The 26,246-nt window shown below is 37.5% G+C and overlaps 1 protein-coding gene across 3 annotated transcripts in view; it reads left to right on the top strand.

The window, feature by feature from the left end:
• raver2 (ribonucleoprotein, PTB-binding 2) overlaps positions 1-26,246 on the top strand; it is a 164,833-nt gene that overhangs the window by 13,913 nt on the left and 124,674 nt on the right. For all 3 annotated transcript variants that reach the window (XR_009816870.2, XM_061975738.2, XM_061975737.2), the window contains exon 2: positions 18,632-18,698. Coding sequence is in view for 2 of the 3 variants with exons in the window: in XM_061975738.2 (XP_061831722.2) it covers positions 18,632-18,698 (67 nt within the window). In the remaining variant the exon portion in view is untranslated. The remainder of the gene's footprint in view (positions 1-18,631; positions 18,699-26,246) is intronic.

Genomic DNA, 26,246 nt, shown 5'->3' with positions numbered 1-26,246 from the left:
CGCGTCACTGATAGTGTTTTAGTCTTAGTATTTACTTGTGTTAATGACTAAGCTTTTATTATTTTAGTATTGATTTGTACTAACCCGACTCTCGCCAGATCCTTGTAGTGGGCTCAGCAAACGACAAGGATCTGGCGAGAGTCAGGTTAGGCAGTTTAAGATTTATTTAAATGAAAAGTGCATAACGGATAAAATTGGTTAATATCATTCAGTTATTTCTGGCAGGTGTTGTCATGGTCCTTGAATGCACCGTAAATACACCTCTGTTTCGTATTCCTCATTCGTATAGAACGATCACTGTGTTCTAAGAGAGCACAGCTTGTAGGTTCAATGTGCACAATTGAATAGCCTAGTTGCTCAGACAGCAATGTGTTTATATACGTTTAGATTGGGATATGTCATTTCTTGATTGGGGAAAGATGTTAATGTCTCTTGTTAGCATTTAAGCTGGCGAGATGGCGCCAGTCTGTCCGTTAGTTTATCAAAGTGCAGTTATCAATCACGGTTTTTTGATAATTTTAATTTAAAACGGTAACACTAACCACTGGTATTTGTACCGCGGTTATCAATAATACCATTTATCTAGGCCTGGGAAATATTTTGATTGTATTGATAAATATTAGTTTTTTGTTGCACACCATTAAAAAAAAATAAATAAATAAATAAATAAAATTTAAAAAAAAAAGAATTCTCTGGCATACTTTTTGCTCCCAGGAGCTCCTCTAGCTTCCAACGTCCCCCTTATTTCCTTAGCGAAGATGCAAACGCCTAGTAAAACATGGCTAATGCTAACACAAACGAGAGCGAGAAGTTTCTATCCAAAGAAGACAATAGTGTTTTCAGTGTTTTGCAGCAGTTTCCTCCGGGTACTCCGGCTTCCTCCCACCTCCAAAGACATGCACCCGGGGATAGGTTGATTGGTAATACTAAATTGACCCTAGTGTGTGAATGTGAATGTTGTCTGTCTATCTGTGTTGGCCCTGCCATGAGGTGATGACTTGTCCAGGGTGTACCCCGCCTACCGCCTGAATGCAGCTGAGATAGGCTCCAGCACCCCCCGCGACCCCAAAAGGGACAAGCGGTAGAAAATGGATGGATGGATGGTTTGCAGCAACATACGTGACTGCACGCTGCACAGTTTGTTTAAAATGACATCAGCACAACAAAGTTATTCCAGCATTCACAATCATTATGAGAGACAAGAACACACGTCTTTTTTTCTTTCTTTCTGACTTTAAAGATGATATAAAATGCTTGAAAAATGCAGTTAATGGGAGTCATTGTTGTAGCCTATAAAAGCCCTCTAAAACAATTTGAAAACACTCCAGCAACGTTTTATATACACAGTGCAAGTCTATATATAATATAATAACAGACATGTTCATAACAATATTTTGTTCAATATTTACTGTATTTTGATCATTTTAATCATTTTCGGGACTGATTTTTTTCTGCGCATTGATTTTTCTTTCCATAGCGGCGCACGTCTGACTTCTGGCAACATGTGTGTTCCTACTTCCGGAATCAAACACAAGTGTGTTTTCTAATCATGGCAGACCTGGTAACAGACAACTACTTTTGGACGAATGAGGACTTACAACCTTATACTTTTGAAGCTAAATATACTGTTGCTTATAGAAGTGAACACAAAGGAAGAGTGACATTGGAGCAAACGGAAGCTGGGAGAGGAGGATGAGAGCCATTTTGACGCTTAAAATATGGAACTTGGAGCCAAGCTATTTTGACTAAAATGGATTGTTTACTCAAAATCAAATGGAAACGCCCTCGGCCAGCTGGTCCAGACGAACAACTGTCCATCGATTGAGTCATTTTAATATCAGTCATGATGGATGTAGCACACCATGCGTGTTAGTACAACTACTGTATGTATGCTGTCTGGCTATCTCAGCTGTGTACAAACACAACATGAAATGTTGGGTAATACTTTACAGATACTGTAATATGATTCTTCATGTTTTTCAGTCAGTACAAATTGGTGTCATATCGCAGTGTTGTGCATTACAAACCCAAACTCGTTTTGAGTTGTTGTAGAAGCTATCTTATCTTTTACTGAAGCATGTCGATGTCTTACTACGATAGAAAAAGAGTTCCTCAGTGTTCGCTCTTACAATAACAATGGCCTTTACAGAACGTTAATGAAGTATTGTTGGTTTTTGAATGCATTTTTAAAGGGATTTAGAGGTAGAATTGATTGTTCCCATTAGCTGCATTGCTAGCCACCGAGAACGAGACACTTTTTATATGTTAGAAAGCGAAAAAAGCGAAAAAAAAAAACTTGTCTTCTTGTCTCTCATAATGATTGTGAACGATAGGTAAAATTCCAAAAAAGTACAGTTCCCCTTAAAAGATATGGTTACGACGACAAACTGCAGTCAGGTCAAGACCCCGATGAGGACGATGAGCTTCTCAGCTGAAGGATGCTGTATTGAGAAAATAAAAGCAACATCAAATAGTTTTTCTCCTTCGCTGTATACTTTCAGTGTGGGGACAAATGCGTCTGTCTCCAATATTGTCTACACTTGTCGCCATCTAACAGCAATGCACTCTTAAACGCACGCCGGTAACCGAGGGAAAAATGACGTTAAACTAAACAAAATTATCATCAAAGTTATGATTATTATCGCGATTATGTGCTCAAAATTTTCAAAGACTACTTATACTGAAATCCTTTTAACCAAGTTTTATTTTTATTTTTTAAAAGCACAACACATTCAAAATGTATATATATACCTCAAGTAGAACGTTGAATGTACATATGAAAGCAACACAAGCATTATAAACAAAGTAATATGGCAAAAACAAAATAATACTATAAGTAAATAAAAATAAATGTGAAAATTTCGCAAGATGGCACCTTATGGACATAAGATGTAACTGCACTTTTTGTCCATATAGATAAAAATAGTGTTCATGTATGAGATCTAGTCTTATACATAAGGCTGCCAATTATGGCCAAAATAATTAAGATATTTTTTTATCAAAATTGAGATCACGATTATGATTTGTTATGAGATGCCATCATCGCTATTTTTACATCTTCATAGAGGGATGTATTTTTTAAGTCATGTACAAACATTTACATGTACTAATGTATGTACATGTACATACTGTATCGGGACAGATCCATTGAGAGTTTGAGTAGAAATTGGTTGTATAGGTAATAATTATACTAGGGATGTCCAGATCCGATATTTGGATCGGATCGGCTGCCGATATTTGCCAAAAATTGCGTATCGGCAAGGCATGGGAAAATGCCGATCCAGATCCAGTTTAAAAAAAACTCCGGTCCGTGTTTTCCAAAGCACCGATTTAAATAATACATTCCACTTTTCTGCTGCTGCCTAATTTCCGTTCCGCATTTTCCAGCACACCTTCAACACATCCACAGGTCTGTGAATTCTCACGCAGTTGCTTTTAGCTGCTGGCATTACATGACAGGCTCTTCTCACTCGTCCCAGTGTCTCCCTCTCACAGACAGCAAGCGCACCTTCTTACACACGTCACATACTGTCACGACATACGTCACATACTGTCACGTCATACGTCACATACGTATACGTCCTCCCCGAGCAGAGAGGTAGCAGCATGGCTAACGTTAGCTGTGATGCTAGCGCAGCCGTGTGACCAACGTTCTCTCTAAGGTGCGCGCTTGTGCAATTGCAAACTGCTCAAACGTCCTCTGCGCATAGCAATTATATGCCACGCACAAAATCAAATAAAAAAATAAGCGCATAACAATTTTCGACACACGGACACGACAGAGAAAACAGTTGTCGTCATCATTGTTCAAATATTGTAACGTCTGTCGAGACGCTTATCTGCATTCGGTGCCACACGCCCACACCATCAAAATGCAGAGGCAAAAATTTCCAGATCAACACCGTATGAAAAAATGTGTGATTTTTTAGTTGTGATTTCCTTCTCTGCATGAAAGTTTAAAAGTTGCATATATTAATGCAGTATGAAGAAGAATGTTTTAATGTAGACATGCAAGCCTTGAAAGAAAATTTTGAAAATCAAGACTACATTTCCTGCAAATGGGTGCATTTCTACCCTATATTTTAACTTTAGATTTATTCTCATATCAAACTCCTTTGGCTGTCTTTTTGACACTTACATCTGACGCCCCCCTCCACACCCTGGATTATAAATAATGTAAATAATTCAATGTGATTATCTTGTGCGATGACTGTATTATGATGATAGTATATATCTGTATCATGAATCAATTTAAGTGGACCCCGACTTAAACAAGTTGAAAAACTTATTCGGGTGTTACCATTTAGTGGTCAATTGTACGGAATATGTACTTCACTGTGCAACCTACTAATACAAGTCTCAATCAATCAATCAAAACACAGAATCATCATACTGCTGTGATTATATGCATCACGTGTTCATTCAAGGCTAAGGCAAAATATCGAGATATATATCGTGTATCGCAATATGGCCTTAAAATATCGCAATATTAAAAAAAGGCCATATCGCCCAGCCCTAGTTTCAATGATGCCATTTCTGTTTGTCATGTATAATTTTGTCTATTTTGTGTTTATCCTTGAATAAACAGGTCAGTTTCTTGTTACCAACCATTGTGTATTATTTAAACTCCCCTAATTCAGCTGGCTAGTTGTTATCAAGAGTACTAAAACCCTTTTCAACATGATTCTGATTCTGACAACTAAGTAGGCTAAATAACTTTAAACTTTAATACATGCTCGGATAGGCCAGTATCGGTCAGTATTGGTATGGGATCGGAAATGCAAAAACAATATCGGTATCGGATCGGAAGTGCAAAAACCTGGATCGGGACATCCCTAAATTATACACCATAAGATATTAACAAAATGCTATGTTATTAAAGTAATTACTTTGTGGAATGAAAAAATAACAAGTAATGTAAAAACAAAACATGGTGTTTACTTGTTGATATCAATATAAAACACAAAGCAGTTTGGCTAATGAAGATAAAGTCTGATATAAAAGCTTTGTTCTTCAACAACCATGTACTTCAGTGCAACGGTTTGGCCAACAAAACTAAACAGGAGTAATACCTCTCACATCTAATACACAATCTTTGTGTTTCACTGACAATTCTGCCTGCGTTCAATTCAATGAGATGACCAAACCTTTTAGCTAGTATTGATGTTATTGGAACACTAACACAGTTAACAGTTAAATTAAAGGACGAGTGAGCATTCCAGTCAACAAACTAAACAAGTTGTGGCAAAATTCCCGACACATGATGGAAGGACGCTAGTTGCACGTTCAAAATGAAACCGCAACATAAAATATTTTTCTCCTCCAACAGCATTGCGCTCTTAAACGCACACCACGGCACAGAAGGGCTCCCCTAACCCAGAGGGAACATTTTCAAAGCAAAGTTTGTGTAGTCGCTGCCATGTATTTTCGAGCCGAACGGCTCTCGTGCAGGCACTGCGGCGCTTCAGTTTTCAGGAAGTAAGCAGTGTTGCCTAAAATGTATTAATAAATGACGTTACTAACCGTCTAAAATTTTATCGCAATTTATCATCATACCGTTTGCCGTTATATCCCTAACATCCCTAATTGTAAGGTCCGAAAGAGAAAAGCGCAGTCTGCATAGCGGAAATGCCGCTTGACGGCAAAATCAAATTTGGAGTTGAAACCTGCACCATGTATGAAGCCAAGGGATCGGGTATCAGGGAGTTTTGTGAAATGTGACTAGAACTCCAACATCAAAGCTTTTACTGATTTTCTTATTCTTTGACATCTTGTTTCTTTTTTGTGACACTTTACACAAGAAAAGACCAGCCTTACAACTGGGTGTTAAGAGAACACAAGGTAGAACATGAAGACGAATATATAGAGTGAGTTGTGTCTAAAAGAATCTGACTTAATTTCAAAGCAGTAGCAGACTCCAGTTTGTTATAGTTAACTGCCAATCGCCACAGGGATAAGTGAGCACAAGTCCAGGCAGTCATGTCAAATGGTATACAGTGTTCCAGCCTTTATCCAAACATAGTCATAGAGAAGTACACGTTGACTGATCAAAAACCTTAATTGTCAGAAATACAGCAGATATTTATGAATTTGAAACACGAAACCCTGGAATTGGAAGCCAGTTCTTACAAAGAAATGATTGCTTCTCAAGTGTTGTTTTGACCTAATGTCTGTGGTGTGTACATTGACATGTGAGGATAGGTGACTGTTGCCTCAGCAGGGAAAATAACCTTGGTTCTGAGCACATGCCTTCAGGGCGAGATCCCTGCTGAGATGGATAGCTGAGGCTTGAGCAGCAGGTGGGGTGGTGGCAGGGTTCACAGTGGCTGATGGCAGCATCAGGCCGGTCTGTGGGCAAGCCACCTGCCTCCCTCAGCCGCCTGGCTCTGTCTGAGATGTCAAAACAACAAGCTTTTCACTAAATGGCATGCAGTCGGTGTACTGTATGAGTCTTTGGGTGAAAAAATGGGGAAAACTGTGTCCTCTTGTGTAAGCTTGCACTTGCATTTTATAAAAGCTTTCCCACCAAAATTTGATTTGCAAGTGACGCTCATTTTGAACCTTGACATACAAGGAAGACATGTCTTTTTAAAGTCTCCTAAATACCTAACTTTAGGGATGATGTTTGATAAGAAATTATCGAGTTCGAGCCCATTATCGAATCCTCTTATCGAACCGATTCCTTATCGATTCTCTTATCGATACCAGATAGGTTGTTGTATATGGAAAAAACCCACAATATTTGGTTGAACAAAAGCTCACTTTTATTTTATAAGAAAAAAATAAAATAAAATAAATAAATAAATATTGACTGTTACCCCCCTAAAAAAAAAAAAAAAAAAAAAATATATATATATATATATATATATATATATATATATATATATATATATATATATATATATATATATATATATATATACAGGCCAGTAAATTAGAATATTTTGAAAAACTTGATTTATTTCAGTAATTGCATTCAAAAGGTGTAACTTGTACATTATATTTATTCATTGCACACAGACTGATGCATTCAAATGTTTATTTCATTTAATTTTGATGATTTGAAGTGGCAACAAATGAAAATCCAAAATTCCGTGTGTCACAAAATTAGAATATTACTTAAGGCTAATACAAAAAAGGGATTTTTATAAATATTGGCCAACTGAAAAGTATGAAAATGAAAAATATGAGCATGTACAATACTCAATACTTGGTTGGAGCTCCTTTTGCCTCAATTACTGCGTTAATGCGGCGTGGCATGGAGTCGATGAGTTTCTGGCACTGCTCAGGTGTTATGAGAGCCCAGGTTGCTCTGATAGTGGCCTTCAACTCTTCTGCGTTTTTGGGTCTGGCATTCTGCATCTTCCTTTTCACAATACCCCACAGATTTTCTATGGGGCTAAGGTCAGGGGAGTTGGCGGGCCAATTTAGAACAGAAATACCATGGTCCGTAAACCAGGCACAGGTAGATTTTGCGCTGTGTGCAGGCGCCTAGTCCTGTTGGAACTTGAAATATCCATCTCCATAGAGCAGGTCAGCAGCAGGAAGCATGAAGTGCTCTAAAACTTGCTGGAAGACGGCTGCGTTGACCCTGGATCTCAGGAAACAGAGTGGACCGACACCAGCAGATGACATGGCACCCCAAACCATCACCCAACCATGCAAATTTTGCATTTCCTTTGGAAATCGAGGTCCCAGAGTCTGGAGGAAGACAGGAGAGGCACAGGATCCACGTTGCCTGAAGTCTAGTGTAAAGTTTCCACCATCAGTGATGGTTTGGGGTGCCATGTCATCTGCTGGTGTCGGTCCACTCTGTTTCCTGAGATCCAGGGTCAACGCAGCCGTCTACCAGCAAGTTTTAGAGCACTTCATGCTTCCTGCTGCTGACCTGCTCTATGGAGATGGAGATTTCAAGTTCCAACAGGACTTGGCGCCTGCACACAGCGCAAAATCTACCCGTGCCTGGTTTACGGACCATGGTATTTCTGTTCTAAATTGGCCCGCCAACTCCCCTGACCTTAGCCCCATAGAAAATCTGTGGGGTATTGTGAAAAGGAAGATGCAGAATGCCAGACCCAAAAACGCAGAAGAGTTGAAGGCCACTATCAGAGCAACCTGGGCTCTCATAACACCTGAGCAGTGCCAGAAACTCATCGACTCCATGCCACGCCGCATTAACGCAGTAATTGAGGCAAAAGGAGCTCCAACCAAGTATTGAGTATTGTACATGCTCATATTTTTCATTTTCATACTTTTCAGTTGGCCAACATTTCTAAAAATCCCTTTTTTGTATTAGCCTTAAGTAATATTCTAATTTTGTGACACACGGAATTTTGGATTTTCATTTGTTGCCACTTCAAATCATCAAAATTAAATGAAATAAACATTTGAATGCATCAGTCTGTGTGCAATGAATAAATATACTGTACAAGTTACACCTTTTGAATGCAATTACTGAAATAAATCAAGTTTTTCAAAATATTCTAATTTACTGGCCTTTACCTGTATATATTGACTGTTGTTACCCAAAGTATATTAAGTGGGATTTTTCAGAAAAACAAATATATACAGTAACACAAAAACAACCTGTCGCTGTGATCACTATAGGTGTATAAATAATAATATAGTGTTAAATAAAATCAGTCCCTTGGGCACAAAACTGAAAATAATACCGCTCTCCAAAAAGTGCACTTCTGCTGCTATTGGAACATACTAACGACACACACTATGACACTAAGAACACCACAGTCATCAATCAACAGTTCTTCTTCCCTTACATGACAGCGAAGCCTGGCAATAATTGCATATTGCCTGTTCTGCCCTCACTATACGTGTTGAGGTTATACAGCTTGGAAGACAGCTAACAAACAATCCAAGAGGTCTAATAAAGTTCCAAAGCAGATTAATCCATTTAAGCTCATTATTGTTGTTGATCTTGCTTTGTCTTTTCCTATCTTTACTTTTGTCTTGCACTGGACTGTTATTTTTTTTTTTTTTTTAAACTGAAATACACACAATGACAAATGTATAAGCTACGTGATTCAATTAACATACTGAAACTTAATACACAATATGTACGAGGTAGGATCGCTTATGTTGTTCACCTTAAGCCACCTACAGCACAGCATGGGTAATCTCGTCTCAATCGAGAACATGTTTTGTTTTTAATCGGCTATCGGAACTATATTTAATGTTACCGGATTTATCAATGTGACATTATAATTCCTAAACAGCCCGATAATTATGGTGCAACTAGGGCTGGGCGATATATCGATATACTCGATATATCGCGGGTTTGTCTCTGTGCGATTTAGAAAATGACTATATCGTGATATTCGAGTATACGTTCTCACGCAGTTGCTTTTAACTGCTGGCATTACACGACAGGCTCTCCTCGCTCTTTCCTGTGTCCACAGACAGACAAGCGCACCTTCTTACACAGGTCACATACTGTCACGTCACATACGTATACGCCCTCGCGGAGCAGACAGGTAGGAGCATGGCTAACGTTAGCTGTGGTGCTCGCGCAGCCGTGCGAGTGGTAATACGAGAGAGAGAAGGTGCGAATCTGGTAACAAATGAAGGAAGAATGAATTCCCCCAAAAACAGCAGGGGGTCCATCGTCTGGCGGTGGTTTGGCTTCAAGTGGGAACCGTAATTTGTCAAGTGTGGAGCAAAAGCGTTGCTATAAAAAGTAGCAGTACTGGTAATATGTAGCATCATTTGAAAAGTCACCTGCTAGAGAATGAAGAGTGCTTTAAACTCCGCATGTCAACATCTCCGTTTGGTGCCACACCATCAAAATGCCGAGGCAAACATTTCCAGATCAACACCGTATGAAAAAAATAGTGATTTTTTTTAGTTGTGATTTCCTTCTCTGCATGAAAGTTTAAAAGTAGCATATATTAATGCAGTATGAAGAAGAATGTTTTAATGTAGACACATAGAATCATCATACTGCTGTGATTATATGCATCAAGTGTTCATTCGAGGCTAAGGCAAAATATCGAGATATATATTGTGTATCGCGATATTAAAAAAAGGCCATATCGCCCAGCCCTAGGTGCAACCCTTTTTAACTACATTAGCAGCATTGCTCTTTTTCACAAACCCGGGCTTCATCTTGTGTTCTCTGTCTGCCGCATATCACTATCAGTGGGTCAAGGACACTGTCACTGTCTGTAAGGAGGCCAAGCAGAGTGTGTAATCCCTCAATCTCTCATCTTTAACACACTAAAACAAACCTGAACTCTTTAGTGGTCCCTGAGTGTCCCTTTGTTTTTCTGGCCACCATATTTATAACATTCTGACTAAAAAGTAGGTTTTTGTCTGAAATAAATTCAAAGGCTAAAACCCCCCTACTCAACAACCTTAAAAACACTTTGGACCTGATCTACAAAAGGTTTGCATGTACTAAAACACGTGCAAACTTTATAGCACACGAAAAGCTGATCTACCAAACTTGTGCGGAGAGGATTGTGTCTCTTAAGTGATCAGAATAAGGAGTGTGATCCATTTAGCATGTCTATCTTAAAGGGGAACTTTTTTTTAATTTTGCCTATCGTTCACAGTTGTTATGAAAGACATGACGACGGATGGATTTTTTAGATGTTTAGGTGTTTTTTATTCGCAAGATTTATGAGTCATTCTTCATCTAAACGAGAATAAATGAACATCTTATCAGTCGGCATCCTAATGACAGCAGACCAGTATTTCTTTTTTAAATGTTTGTTGACCCTCAAAGTCTGCAGTGGGTAATAATCAGTGATGTTGTTTAAAAAAAAAAAAAATTTTTTAATTAATGCTCCGCATATGCTTAAAATGGGCGTCACGGTGGAAGAGGGGTTAGTGCATCTGCCTCACAATACGAAGATCCTGAGTAGTCTTGGGTTCAATCCCGGGCTCGGGATCTTTCTGTGTGGAGTTTGCATGTTCTCCCCGTGACTGCGTGGGTTCCCTCCGGGTACTCCGGCTTCCTCCCACCTACAAAGACATGCACCTGGGGATAGGTTGATTGGCAACACTAAATTGGCCCTAGTGTGTGAATGTGAGTGTGAATGTTGTCTGTCTATCTGTGTTGGCCCTGCGATGAGGTGGCGACTTGTCCAGGGTGTACCCCGCCTTCCGCCCGATTGTAGCTGAGATAGGCTCCAGCGCCCCCCGCGACCCCAAAAGGGAATAAGCGGTAGAAAATGGATGGATGGATATGCTTAAAATGATAAAAATATGTGAATATTAAATGTTATTATAAATGTGCCTGCTACTGACTACCTTACATATATACTTACATCATGTACAGTATATAAAACTTTAAAGGAGGTGTTTGGATATTTTTGTAAAGGCTTTATAGCAGTGGTTCTTAAGCTGGGTTCGATCGAACCCTAGGGATTCGGTGAGTCGGGCTCAGGGGTTCGGCGGAGGTCAAGACACACCCGACTCATCGTGTAAATAAAAACTTCTCTCTATCGGCGTATTACGGATACGGCAACAGCAGAAGTCAGACTGATTTGCAAGTGTGTAATTTGTTGTGAGTTTATGCACTGTGTTGGTTTTGTTCTTTGAACAAGGTGATGTTCATGCACGGTTCATTTTGTGCACCAGTAATAAAACATGGTAACACTTTAGTATGGGGAACATATTCACCATTAATTAGTTGCTTATTAACATGCAAATTAGTAACATATTGGCTCTTAACTAGTCATTATTAAGTACTTATTAATGTCTTATTCGGCATGGCCTTATTATAACCCTAACCCTCTAACTCTAACCCTCTAACCCTAACCCTAACCAAATAACTCTAAATTAAGTCTTTGTTACTTAGAATATGTTCCCCATACTAAAGTGTTACCAAAAACATATTACTTTGTCTTGAATTTGAAAAAAAACAACATTTTAGTTTTCGCTAAAGAAGGGTTCGGTGAATGCGCATATGAAACTGGTGGGGTTCGGTGCCTCCAACAAGGTTAAGATCCACTGCTTTATAGGTAGAATAGAGTTGCTCCCATAGGCTCCATTGTAAGCGGACATTTGATAGTATAGAATGCAGTAAAAAAAAACATCCATCGTCATGTCTTTCATAATGATTGTGAACGATCGGCAAAATTCCAAAAAAAGTGCAGTTCCCCTTTAATGAATATGCAGAATATATGCTGATCTTTAGAACACCCACAATACTGGGAGGAGGAGATGCAATTATGATCATTCAGCACAATGTGATTTATTAAGGCTGATCACTGTTTTGCGGGCGTTTTTTTTTACTTCTTTATCTGAAAATGATGTGCAAACTGACACAGTTACGCACAAGACTGTGAGAAAAGAGGTGCTCGTGCTGCCAAGACAGACAATTGACAGATTATTCTCCATACACGTGCGTGTGTCAACGTATTTGGACTATCGTAAATAGAAAATATTAAACATGTTTTCTATTTGGCAATATAATTTTATGATTTTATAACTGCTGGATGACCTGAGGGGTTGATTAAAATGTATTACATGTTTGGTGCCGTTCAGTTTTTTATTTCGGAAATATGTTATTATAATATATCTCCTAATATAAAAATACATCTTTCAATAAGCATTTTCTTGTGATGGATCATTCCAGATGGATGAATGTGCTGCAGTTGTGATATTCAACCGCATCCCTGCAGCACGTCTGCCTTCTAAAAATGGTTTCTGATGTCTATAGATTGCAATTCTGTATTGTAGAGAAGGTGGTACAGATTATATATGTGGGCTGTTAGTTCATCAACAACATCGCACATATGTTGTAGAGCACAATAACAGGAATTTGGAGGGCACATAATGCCAGTAGTACACACTAAAATGTTATTCAAAGAAGGCGGTCTGCAGCACTTTTTAATTGTACACACAGTCATGGTAGATCACACGCAACATGTCCACTAATAGTACACACAGTTTTGTAGTTTGCACACGCTGTGTAGCGCTTGTTATTTGTAGCTTAGTAGATCAGGCCCTTTGTCAATTGAAATGTAAAACATATCATATACATATTTAAAACAGACCTTTACTACATTATATTATGATATAGTACTTTAAATATAGTTTAAAAAAAACCTGCATATGAATTAGTAATGAATAAACCACAAGTAAAATAATAATAACAATAACGATACATTTAAATAACAGCAATATGAAAAAAATAACATTTGGTTTTTCCCTAAACATTTTTTAAAGTTATGTTTTACCTTGAACACTGATTTTTTACCACCATAGAGTGTGTGCTTTTTCGGTAAAATAAAATGTAATAAAATGTTTGTTAAATACAAATATCCTCACATTTATTAGTGCAATACATCTTTGAACAATATTAACCAGTATTTTTGGTTAAAGCATAATCATTTTGTAAATGTATCTTCAGTACATTATTCTTTTGCAAGGTACTTTTTTGAAACCTTTATTTTGTTAGCGCAGTCAGACCAGATTTAGCACACTGTGCTATTGTGAAGGGGGAAGCTGTTCTCAGAGCGCCTCTCAAGTTGCGACCACTGTTTGTACATTGATCTTACATCGATTATGTTATTTACAACAGCAGATTCGATGTGTTGTGCGTGTATGGATTGTTCTTGTTAGCCTTAGCTTCGTAGTTTAGTCGCTGTTTCAAGTGGCCGTCTTGACATTGATTGTTTAGTTCAGGACAGGGAGGTTGAGTGTGTCTGGGATAAATGAGCACATTATTTTCCCAAACAAATGTTTCTTCTCCTCACTATGACAAAATTTCACTCACATTTATGAAATTTCCCTAATATTATTTTGCGCTTATCAGCAGATTCCTCTTTATTCGCCAATTATGTGACTCCGTCCGCAGTTATGTGAATGCAGAAATCATATGACTTACTTTTTTGTTGAGCTTACTGATTATTGATTAGGCATACTAGCGCTGTGTCAAATAAAAAATAGCATCCATGGTGAGATCCCAAACTTCTTGTAGAGGTGGTCTTTTTTCACTCATTCGCTCCTCATCTGTTTCACGGTCACAAGCGCCGGAATTTGCATGCATGTTGCACGACCCGTTAATCGTTTGTTTTTCGATTATTAAATGTTCATAATTGTGAGAAGCCATAATCGAAATTAAAATTTAATTAATTGTCCAGCCCTAATATATACTGTGTGTGTGTTTGTATATACATATTAATATAATATGTATGTATATTCAGAAATGTGTGTGTGTGTATGTGTATCTATGTATATATATATATATATATATATATATATGTATATATATATATATACATACACAAGTACAAGTACAAGTATCCTGCAGAGGTTTGAATAATTGCTGAAAGGTGCCGATCTTTCATTATTGAAACTAACAAAAATAACATTCTGTACGCTTTGCACACACTTGTATGCACGCTCTCTGGACTTGTGGAGGCGTATCTCTGCATATGCGGCGAATACGTAACATTTTGTGACCGCTTGTATTTTAATTACCAAATAATGCACGAAGCAAGACACACTCCTTTCTTTCACTGTTATTGCAGACCTCTTCTCGTTAAATGTAGCAACAAAGTTGCAAAATTGGCACCATACAACCCTTCTGCTGCATGGTTTTCTCTGGCGAAGTAGGTGTGTTGTTAAGCGCATTTGCGATTTATCCGCCAAGGTTCCATAATAGTTTGTTTACGAGCTAGGGCAAACCCGGAAGCGCCAAATCCGCATTTGTGTGTTTATTTGTGGCTACAAATAAATTAATAAATGGGAAACACTGATGTGTGCATGGTAGTTTGGAGGTGCAAAACATGATAGAGGAACATATTTTTAACAATTTTATTTTTTTAATTGTCATAATTGATTAATTGGAATACAATAAAGATTCAATAAATCGTGCAGCCCTACGACATTCAGAGAGACTAATATGTTTATAACCGAGGACGAACGGGTAGACCTATTTGTGGACCAAATGTATTTGTCATGGCCCCCACAAATAATTTAATGTATGGGAAACACTGACATAAAATACACAGTCTACTTATTGGAATCAAATCCACTGCAACATAAACCAAACAAATTAGAACAGATATCTCGTCTTATCAGGGCATATAACTGCAGGGCTCTGCGAGTAGAAGCTTTTTTCTTCTCTCTATTCCATTTTGGTTGTCAGTACTCTGATTTTCAAGGGCCACTGATCTGGCCTGTGTGGGCTGCCTTACATGGCCGTCGCTGATATGGTACATGTCTGCTGCTTGCTGTGAGTGGGCCGGATTGTGGTTAGTGGGCTGTCACTCGAAAAAAAGAAACCCATCAGAAAGTCCTCAAATATTGTGTGTGACTGCTGTAGGTACTAGGTAGGGTTCTATTGTGTGGTCTCTTTGAATGATATGATGCACAGCAATGGAAATAATTTCATTGTCCAGGGTTTTTTTCCCCCAATAAAACAGCATTGTCACTTTGGAGTTCATTTATTTGTTTTGAATGCAAACCCAGCAATGATGTGGTCATCAGCAAACAAGTATGTTTCAGTGATTCATACCAAAGAGGAAGACAGAACTGCAACAACTGTGTAACAAAATGTAATTTTGTTTTTCTTGCTCTTGCAGCTACTTGTAGTTATAATACTGTGTATTTGTCTTGGTTTAGTGATGAACTGCTGTAATATTTAAATGGGAAAACTTCTATTTTTGTTATTTTTATTAATAATTACATTAGATCAGGAACATCTTTAGAGTTTTCATATAAAACAGTTGGAACAAAATACGCATTTTAAATTTTGGATGATCAAGGATTTATGTGTCCTATTTCCATACCGATCATCCATGAGTGGGATCACTCGATACCAATACCGATAACGATCACATGTATTAATTGTACATTTTTCAATGAATTTATGGGGAGTGCTATTGACAGTTCAACATTATCAACCCAATATTAAAACTAGTTCCATATTCTCTTATATTACATACAATTGTTTGAGCATATCAAAGTCAAAAGTACATAATAACTGAACACAATCAAATACTAGAAAAATTATCTTTTGTAAAGTTTGCCCTTGGCAAAAGTTAGTTTTTTTACTCAATATGACAGTATAACTGTCATACTAAATATGAAAGTTATATAAGCATAACTGAAAAACCAAACATGCAATATGTCTAAAAATGCCTGTAATAATGTATCTATTTGAGTTTGACTAGAATCAGGTGTTTTTGTAAGGTTTGCAAATACAAACATTTGGTTATAATCCATATGACAGTATAATTGTTATAGTCTACTACTGTTTTAAATCCTTTGGTTTTTTGCCCTCAAAGTCATCCTGTATCCAGAAAAATATTCATTAACACAAAAAGCAAAAAAAAATTTTTTGGAGAAAATAAAAATATTGATCTGAGCCATCTAGTTTTGATCATACACTAATATTACCCTTAATTGATCAGATCTTCCTCTTACGTGTTGTGTACTGACTGTGACAAAGCTGACACAATCAATCAATCAATCAATCAATCTTTACTTATATAGCCCTAAATCACAGGTGTCTCAAAGGGCTGCACAAGCCACAACAACATCCCACATCAGGGCAAGAAAAAACTCAACCCAATGAAAGTAACAAAAATAGTTAGTTTCATTGTATTAAGTACAATATACACCCCCGCTACCACCAACCCCCCGTCCCCTCCTTGTAGTGTCCCGGAAGAGTTAGTGCTGCAAAGGGTTCTGGGTATCTGTTCTGTTGTGTTTATGTTGTGTTACGGTGCGGATGTTCTCCCGAAATGTGTTTGTCATTCTTGTTTGGTGTGGGTTCACAGTGTGGCGTATATTTCTAACAAAACTTAAAGTTGTTTATACGGGCACCCTCAGTGTAACTTGTATCGCTGTTGATCAAGTATGCGTTGCATTCACTTGTGTGTGCGTACAGAAGCCGCACATATTATGTGACTGGGCCAGCACACGTTGGACTGAATGAAAAGCGGATGTGACGATTTTCGGGAGGGGTACTGAAATCTGGGACTCTCCCGGGAGGGTTGGCAAGTATGAGAATTAGCGGTGAATGCGGTGTTACCGCGGCACCGCCGCTGAATGTAATCGGCGGGCCAGCTCTAGTGTTAATCCGATATCGTCTCAAGGGCCAAGTGAAATTCCACGGGCCAGAGTTTGACACTCATGCTTTACAGTAATCGAGACGAGACGTAACGAAAGCATGAATAATTATCTCAGCGTCGCTAGTGGACAAAATGGAACAAATTTTAGCGATATTACGGCGATGAAAGAAGGTCGTTTTAGTAACACTCTTAATGTTTGACTCAAACGAGAGAGTTGGGTCGAAGATAATACCCAGATTCTTTACCGAGTCGCCTTGTGTAATTGTTTGGTTGTCAAATGTTAAGGTGGTATTATTAAATAGGTGTCGGTGTCTAGCAGGACCGGTAATCAGCATTTCCGTTTTCTTAGTGTTGAGTTGCAAAAAGTTAGCGAACATCCATTGTTTAATTTCATTAAGACACGCCTCCAGCTGACTACAATCCGACGTGTTGGTCAGCTTTAGGGGCATGTAGAGTTGGGTGTCATCAGCATAACAGTGAAAGCTAACACCGTTTTTGCGTATGATGTCACCTAGCGGCAGCATGTAGATGCTGAAGAGTGCAGGGACAAGAACTGAACCCTGGGGAACTCCACACGTTACCTTAACATAGTCCGAGGTCACATTGTTATGGGAGACGCACTGCATCCTGTCAGTAAAATAGGAGTTAAACCAAGACAAGGCTAAGTCTGACATACCAATACGTGTTTTGATACGCTCTAATAAAATATTATAATTGACGGTATCGAAAGCAGTGCTAAGATCAAGAAGCAGCAACATAGATGACTCATCAGAATTCATCGTTAGCAATAGATCATTAGTCATTTTTGCGAGGGCTGTCTCCGTAGAGTGATTTGCCCTGAAACCGGATTGAAAGGGTTCACAGAGATTGTTAGACGCTAAGTGTTCATTTAGCTGCTGTGCAACAATTTTTTTCGAGGATTTTCAAAATAAACGGAAGGTGAGACACCGGCCGGTAGATTACCATGAGGTCAGGATCGAGGTTAGGTCTTGTTGTTATTATATTATCAGTTGTTGTTATATTATCCTCTCTCGAACTCTTATTGTTGTACTTGTTAATTTTCTGTTAATATCTGCTTACTTTCTGCTGTAATGTGGTTCCATTTACACTTCTTAAACTTTACTAAGCATGTATTTCTTGGTGTTGTTTAAAGCTAGGTTAGCTTAGTTATTAGAAAGTCTCCTCCTGGCTTTCTCTTGTGTGTAACATGTTTAGTCGCGTCCTCCAGTGATAATAGTACTTAGGGTACTAAGAAATACACTTTATTTTCTGTAATGGAGGTGATTATTATTAGTTTAGGGGAGCGTCTCCACACTGTGTATGGACATACATTACTAGCTGGTAGCCGCTTGTCAGCTGAGGGACAAAATATAAATATTGTCAACCAGAGAGGATCAGCGTTTTAAGTCGGCATAAATGGGCTTTGCCGATCACATACTTTGTCATGATCGATGGCCGATCAATCGGCACATCACTACTTTAAATATATACATTTGTATATACAGTAGCTGCTTTCAACTGCAATTTAACTCAGCTCTGTTTGTTAAACCCGATAATGTTCTGTCTTTCTCTTGTTTTAGGAAGTCCATGAAATCTTAAAAGAATATGAACTGAAGTACTGCTTTGTTGATCGCAATAAAGGCACAGGTAAGACCCAATGCACACATGTACATGTCTAACTTTACTTATAAACATGGAGCATTACAACATAGAGTACAGTTGCAAATTACATTTTACAAATTAAACCGCCAAAAAACAAAAAATATGGCATACATATTTGTATTGAGTGTCTGCGTTCCATACATATTTGTTTGGGTCTCTACCTGGATTTTTTTTTTTAAACTTTTTTTTTTAATTATATTGCAAGAGCTAGGTCTATATACAACTGCACTCAAAATGGTGATTAATAGAAATTAATTGAATTTTGATCTGTACCTCCTTACTACAGGATGAAAAAAAATTTGCTAAACTGATCAACGACAAATGCCAAGTTTAGTATACCAGAGTAACATTTTCTTTCTACTGTATGATAGTCACAGAAAGGAATAATAATTATACTACTGTATAATTATTGCAAGCACTTTAAATTCAATTCTTAAATTGGACAAACATTTCTTACTAGGGTTTTCCCTCGTCTTCTAAACCTCTGAGACACACAAGCATGCACACAAGTCCTGTTCTTAAAAAGTTTTCCTTTCTGGGAATTATTGCTGAGTGCTTATTTTTAGGCAGCACAGCTAGTTTTAGTATCAAAAACCCACTTCTAGAAAAAGCAGACATATGAACATCTGATATACCAAACCCATTCTTAAAATAAAGGGTGAGCAAAAGAACCTGGTGAATTTCCAGTTGCTCGGTGGTCCAAAAAATTGTGGTGAATTAGGACAATTGTGTGAAAAGAAGCATGTTTTTTTAAATCCTAAAAGCATATTTACTACCTTTTATTTCGGTTGCTTGAAAGGCATATAAAAGTTCGGACACTTGAGGGAAAATCACGTGTGACAACATTGTATCATAATACACGTTACAGGCAATTAATTGCTAAATCCTACATTTTAGGCATTTTTCCCCTTTGTTAGCTGTGTTATGTTTTTACACTGAAATATGCATTCCTTTGAGATACCAAATGAAGCTCCTGTGATGTGTACAAACTGACAGACTATTTCCTATTGCTATGAAGTAGATTTGCTGTTGTGGTCGAGATGACACATAACAAATACTGCTGACAACAATGTATTAAATGGTAATGGCAACATTGCCTCTGAGGAACTCCAATGTGGACTGTTTGGGACTATTTTATAATTGGTGTGAAATGCACTCAGTCCCAGGTTGTTTCACAAATGCAGACACAAAAGCATACTGGAGCATAAACAGGAGAGGAGTATTTTTTCACTGCAAAAGTAACGTTTTGTAAATAAAATTAAAGTAATCAACCATTAAATATGCAAAATGGAGATTGTTTACTACTGGAATTACACAAGGTAGCAGTGTAATCCCTGGGTGCCACACGATGGCTACCCGCTGCTCCTCAAATACTTGGTTAAATGCAGAATACAAAGAAAGCCTGATTATTGTATATTATTGCTGTTATTAGAAGTAAGTGTTTTGATAACTTAAAGTTAGTAAAAACAAGGAATTGTGTGCTGATTATAAATTTAGATCAGATTAGAGGGCCGTCAATAAAGATCTGTTTCTCAGCCGCGGTCTGTATTGGCCGCTGTGAGACTCGGTTGTAATATGCTTTATCCACCACTTGTGGCAGTAATGACAATATGAAACAAACAGAAGAAGTCTGGAGTCAAAGTCAGAGAAATTTCTTAAGGGCAAAAATAATGACTAAAGTGGTAAAGCTGTATTTTCTTTGGTAATTTAATTTTATAATAAATATATATATATATATATATATATATATATATATATATATATATATATATATATCGATGCTGTCATCTAGCAAAGCTGAATTTGACCAAGCAACCCCCCCGTACCAAAAATGCCCTTGATGAAAGCGGATACAATTTCACCCTCACCTATGAACCCACGCCAGGAAACCAGCCAAAAAAGAACAGAAAACGAAACGACATCATCTGGTACAACCCCCCATACAGCAAAAACGTCTCAACTAACATTGGACACAAATTCCTCAATCTGATTGACAAACACTTTCCCAAAGACAACACCCTAAGAAAAGTATTCAACAAGAACAACATTAAATTGAGCTACAGCTGCATGAACAATATACGACAAATCATCTCAAACCACAACAAAACAATTGCAAATGAGCCGTCGGCCCCCAGACAGAGCGACTCCAAAACCAACAAAGGCTGTAACTGTCGAAAGAAACCTGATTGCCCTCTCAACGGGGGGTGCTTACAAACATCAGTTGTCTACCAATCTAAGGTAATACGCAAGGACATTAACACATCCGACACATATGTAGGATTAACCGAGGGAGAATTCAAAACCAGATGGAACAATCACAAGGCTTCTTTCAGGAACAAAAACCTGCGAAATACCACAGAACTCAGCAAACACATTTGGGACCTCAAAGACAATAATGTTGAATATTCAATAACATGGCAAATTCTTGCATCCAGCACACCTTACAATAGTGGTAATAAAAGATGCAACCTATGCTTGAAAGAGAAACTGTTTATTATTTACCGTCCAGACCTGTCATCCCTCAACAAGCGCAGCGAAATTGTAACAGCATGCCGCCATAGACGGAAACACCTCCTAGGTAACACATGAGCCAATCACCACGCCCCTAGGCCAGCCTGTACCCACCCACTCTGTGCCCTATATAAACCATGGTATGCGAATGCTCCCATTAAAATCTCCTGATGATTGAGGGTACCCCCCCTCATGAAACAGGCCTGTAGAGATGAAATAGTCTTGTGATTTTTTTCCCACACATACATATATTGCGCTCTACTACGGTATCGAGCACTATTTTTTGGATAACCTTATTAAGACATATATATATATATATATATATATATATATATATATATATATATATATATATATATATATATATATATATATATATATATATATATAACATTATGATCTATTATTAATTGAATTATTGTATTTATTTTAGCACTGCACAATTGTATATAAATGTATTTTCATACATTTTTACGAGTGTCTTCTTTTGCAGTATAGTTGATTAGTATTTATTTTTGTAATCAGCCTGACCTAAGCCTTGATAGTTATATTTGTGATTAACACATGCTTTCATATAATTTCACAAAGTTTATTCTATTAAACTGTAAATAGATTAGATATAATTATTGAATATGATTAAAATTAAGAGTAAGATTACTAATTCAGTGTTAATATTTAAGTGTGCTGCGGGCCCCACTGTAGAGGAAATGTTGGGCTCCGAGGTCATAAAGGTTAAGGACCCTTGACTTAAATTGTGTGGACGTCTGATGCAGTAGCAAATTGACAGACTTTAATGCCTGCCGAGTTCTCGTCTTATGTGATGCTAATGTCTTTTGAGGCATATTTTTGTATATTATACATATTTTTTTGCACATTATGTATTTGTGTATGCTCACTCTGTTCCTCGACCGCTGTACACAAACAGGTGGAAATTTAGCAAAACATGAACTCCTACAGTGCGCTAGTATTATTCTGACGTGTTAGTTCTTTTATTATTTGTTATCCATCAAATGTTTTTGTATGTGTTAAAGGTGCTCTGTTAGTTAAGTTTGATTTAATTAAACCCCAAAGTTTGAACCCATGAAAGTTGGTTGTTGTTTTTACTCCACCTCCAATGTCATTCATTCTCAAAATAATCTTACTCATCTCATCATACGAAATACAACTTACTTCACCAGTTATTATTTATTTATTTATTTTTATTGTGATTACTTATGGAGTATAATGTGAATAAATTGAGAACAGGAAGTGAACAAAAGTTTTAGCAACTGTTATGTAAAAGAAAAGGGGTATGATTAAATAAGCTCTGCTTCTTCCTACTCCTTTTCGAACATGTTGAAAAGAGAAACTGGAAATTGTGACGTATCATGTTGTATGCTTGCATGTTCGAAATAAACTCAAACTCAAACAAATTCAACCTCACGGACTGTAAAGGCTGGTTGTTGGCCTGTAGTACAGTAATCCCTTGCCTATCAATAACAATTGGTAAAAACCCCTGTTTACTAGTTTCTAAATACGTGTTTTAACATTATGAGAGCCCTTTGGACAATAACTAACACCCATAACACTTTGATTGTTTTGGTCTCATCTAGTAGCCAATAGTGCTGTATTAATATGTTTATGTTTGTTTTAAAAAGGATTCCATTTGAATCATGATTTCATATTGCCGAAACGATTCAGGGACGATACTAGTTTATTTAGAGCGATACAATTTGAAACGATTCAGTAACCTTTTAGCAAAAAATTAATAAATCAACCAATGTGACTATGGAATGAATACTGGATATTGTGCAATGCAGCTGAAGTTTTCTATATTCCTGTTATTTCTTGTTAGGGAATTAGGTATAAATGAATTATGGATACAAATATGCAAGTATACTACAATTAATGGCCAATCTTATTTGAATAAAGTACAACCAACACTTTAGGTTAAATTAACAAGGGGAGACCTTTTCTGCTCTCATTTTCAATATTCAAGAAATTTTCAATAAAAGTACAGTAACCAGCATTCTAACAGTGGATTTACCTTTGCTGTTTTCAGCATAAAAATATTATGATATTGATATCAAAAATAAAGTGCAACCAACATCTCTTAGGGTTGAATTAACCGTAGGTTTAGATGAGAAATTAAGTGTATCCAAATCTTTTCATGTCAATACTTGTATTTTGATAAACAGCTACAGTAACCAAGAAAGGTCACAACAAATCGAAATGCCACAACTCAACAACTTTCAGCAATAGCACGATTGCAAAAGCCACAACAAATACAAATGCCACAACCCAACAACATAACATCTATAAGATAAAACACAACAATATAAAGACGCAACAGAAGTGACAGCGAACATGTTTCAGTGACGGAGTAAAATTGCTGAGGCGGAAAATTGAAAACGGGGTAAGGAACAAAGTTGGAAAGTAAGTCAATTGTGACCACTTTTTAAGTCATAAAATAACTTTTTTTTTACCATTTCAAAAATAATAATATACAATGCTCATTATACTATTTTTTAACCTTGCGCCTAAACTTGGTTTTTCAGCAAAACTTGGTCCCATGTCACGTCCTTTGTGGCTTAAACTTTTGTTGCAGCTTTCTATTATTGTGTTGCTAACACGCTCACTTTGTTGACTCACTGAAAAACTGTGCCTAGTTTTAAGTGGGACTCCACAATTGTAAGGGAGCCACATGCATTTGCGCACACACCAAAAAGACATCACCTTGAAAAAAATGGGACAGCACACAAAAGACAGTATTTTAATTACAAAGGTCATTTAAATGTCTTGCAGACAAAGTGGTCTGTTCTCAACCAGCTTCATTCGCAATCCTAAAACCAATACTGTTTGAGGTCTTCCTCTACTCTGTTATGCTTGTAGAAGAAAATAGCAGGTAGAAGTGTGACGGTCGAAAGTGTTGTGGTGGGCACGGGTGTGCACAAATTATTGACAATTGTATTGGCAGCTTATTGATGAGTTGTATATATGTATAAGTTTAAATGTGTTATATTCCAAATTAGAGATGTAACTAAAAACGCTATAAATGATAATTGGGGTAAAACTCCTGACGGTTAGTATTACCGTTTTACATTAAAACGTTTGAAAAACCCTGATTGATAACTGCACTTTGATACACCAATGGACTGACTGGTGCCAGCTCACTAGCTTAAATGCTAACATTAAAATAAGAGACATTAAAGTCTTTCCCCATCAAGAAACAACATACCCCAATCTAAACTTGTGTAAACACTTTGCTGTCTAAGAGATTCAACTATGTGAGTGTGAATGTTGTCTGTCTGTCTGTGTTGGCAATGCGATGAGGTGGCGACTTGTCCAGGGTGTACACCGCCTTCCTCCCGAATGCAGCTGAGATCGGCTCCAGCACCCCCCGACCCCGGTAGAAAACGGACGGACGGACGGTGATTCAACTATGCTCTTTGAACTTACAAACTGTGCTCTCTTAGAACAGAGTGATTTTTCTATACTCAGAGAAATACGATACAAATGTGTTTTTGCGATGCGTTCAATTATTGCTGAACAGAGTGGGACGCCACAACACCTGCCAGTAGTATTGAATAATAATAATAACAGATTTTATTTGTTGCACACTTTTCATTTAAATACATCTTAAAGCGCTACAGTACAATCAATATTTAAAACAATACATCTTAGGCATTAAAACAGATACAATACTAAGTTTAAAGCATAAGAAACACCAAACATGCAAAATAGGGGGTTTTCTAACAGTGTGTCTATTTATTTTAGTAAAAAAAAAACTTGGTCCAAAGATTTTGTGCACAGTATACTTTTTGAGCAACAATACTGCGCTTATAATAACTGTGATAATTGTGGTCACAATATCCATGATATGAAATGTTCATATCAATACATTCATATTTCCAAATAATACAGTGTAGTTTGTACTTTGTACATGTTAAGTAGAATGTTTTAGATGAAAATAATGAATGTTGACGATGTATTAAAAACCTCAAGCAGAGTGATGACTCTGTCTTTAAGAGAGCTCAGATGCGCATTTAATTGGGCCTCTTGTACCTCAAACTGTGGTTACTGCATTTGGAACAACAGTTATAAAAAAAAGATCAGTTATTTTGCGATGGTTACAATTTTAAAACAAACTCAAACTGTACTGTTTGGTGGAAGCAGAGATTAGATCTCTGATGTTTTTCATACGGCTAGCAGTGAGCATTAAGCGGGGCCTCTCATATGTAACCTTTCATCATTGAAATTTAGCTGTCAGAGGCTTTGGCATGCTTCTGCACCTCATGACCATATCAGTTCACAGAGCCAGCCTCTGCCGTTCGACTTATTAGGTCAAAATGATGGGGGTGTTTATATCTGGCTTTTTGAAAGTGTCCTGCAGTTCACCTTTTAGTACTAATGTGTATGTTAACTGTGCCACAATGTGAGTTTAGGAATACACACAAAACAATCAAATAGTGGTGCATTGACTTTCAAGTTTAATTTGTTCTGTGACAGCGCTACTAACTTGAAATACTCTTGTCTTAAATAAATCTTCCTTATTGAAATACATTGAAAGGCCATTTATCAGTTTTAGGGGCCTAAATGACACCACAATTTTAACATGTACTGTAGTATGATTTAAAGGCCAACTGAAATACGATTTTCTTATTTAAACGGGGATAGCAGGTCCATTCTATGTGTCATACTTGATCATTTCGCGATATTGCCATATTTTTGCTGAAAGGATTTAGTAGAGAACATCGACGATAAAGGTCGCAACTTTTGGTCGCTGATAAAAAAGCCCTGCCTGTACCGGAAGTAGCAGACGAGTAGCGTGACGTCACAGGTTGTGGAGCTCCTCACATCTGCACATTGTTTACAATCATGGCCACCAGCAGCGAGAGCGATTCGGACCGAGAAAGCGACGATTTCCCCATTAATTTGAGCGAGGATGAAAGATTTGTGGATGAGGAAAGTGAGAGTGAAGGACTAGAGGGCAGTGGGAGCGATTCAGCTGATATTCAGCTGGGAATGACTAAAACCGTAAAT

This window comes from Nerophis lumbriciformis, linkage group LG14 (assembly GCF_033978685.3).
Source record: "Nerophis lumbriciformis linkage group LG14, RoL_Nlum_v2.1, whole genome shotgun sequence".
Lineage (NCBI taxonomy): Eukaryota > Metazoa > Chordata > Actinopteri > Syngnathiformes > Syngnathidae > Nerophis > Nerophis lumbriciformis.
This window is presented reverse-complemented; position numbering and strand designations above follow the sequence as displayed.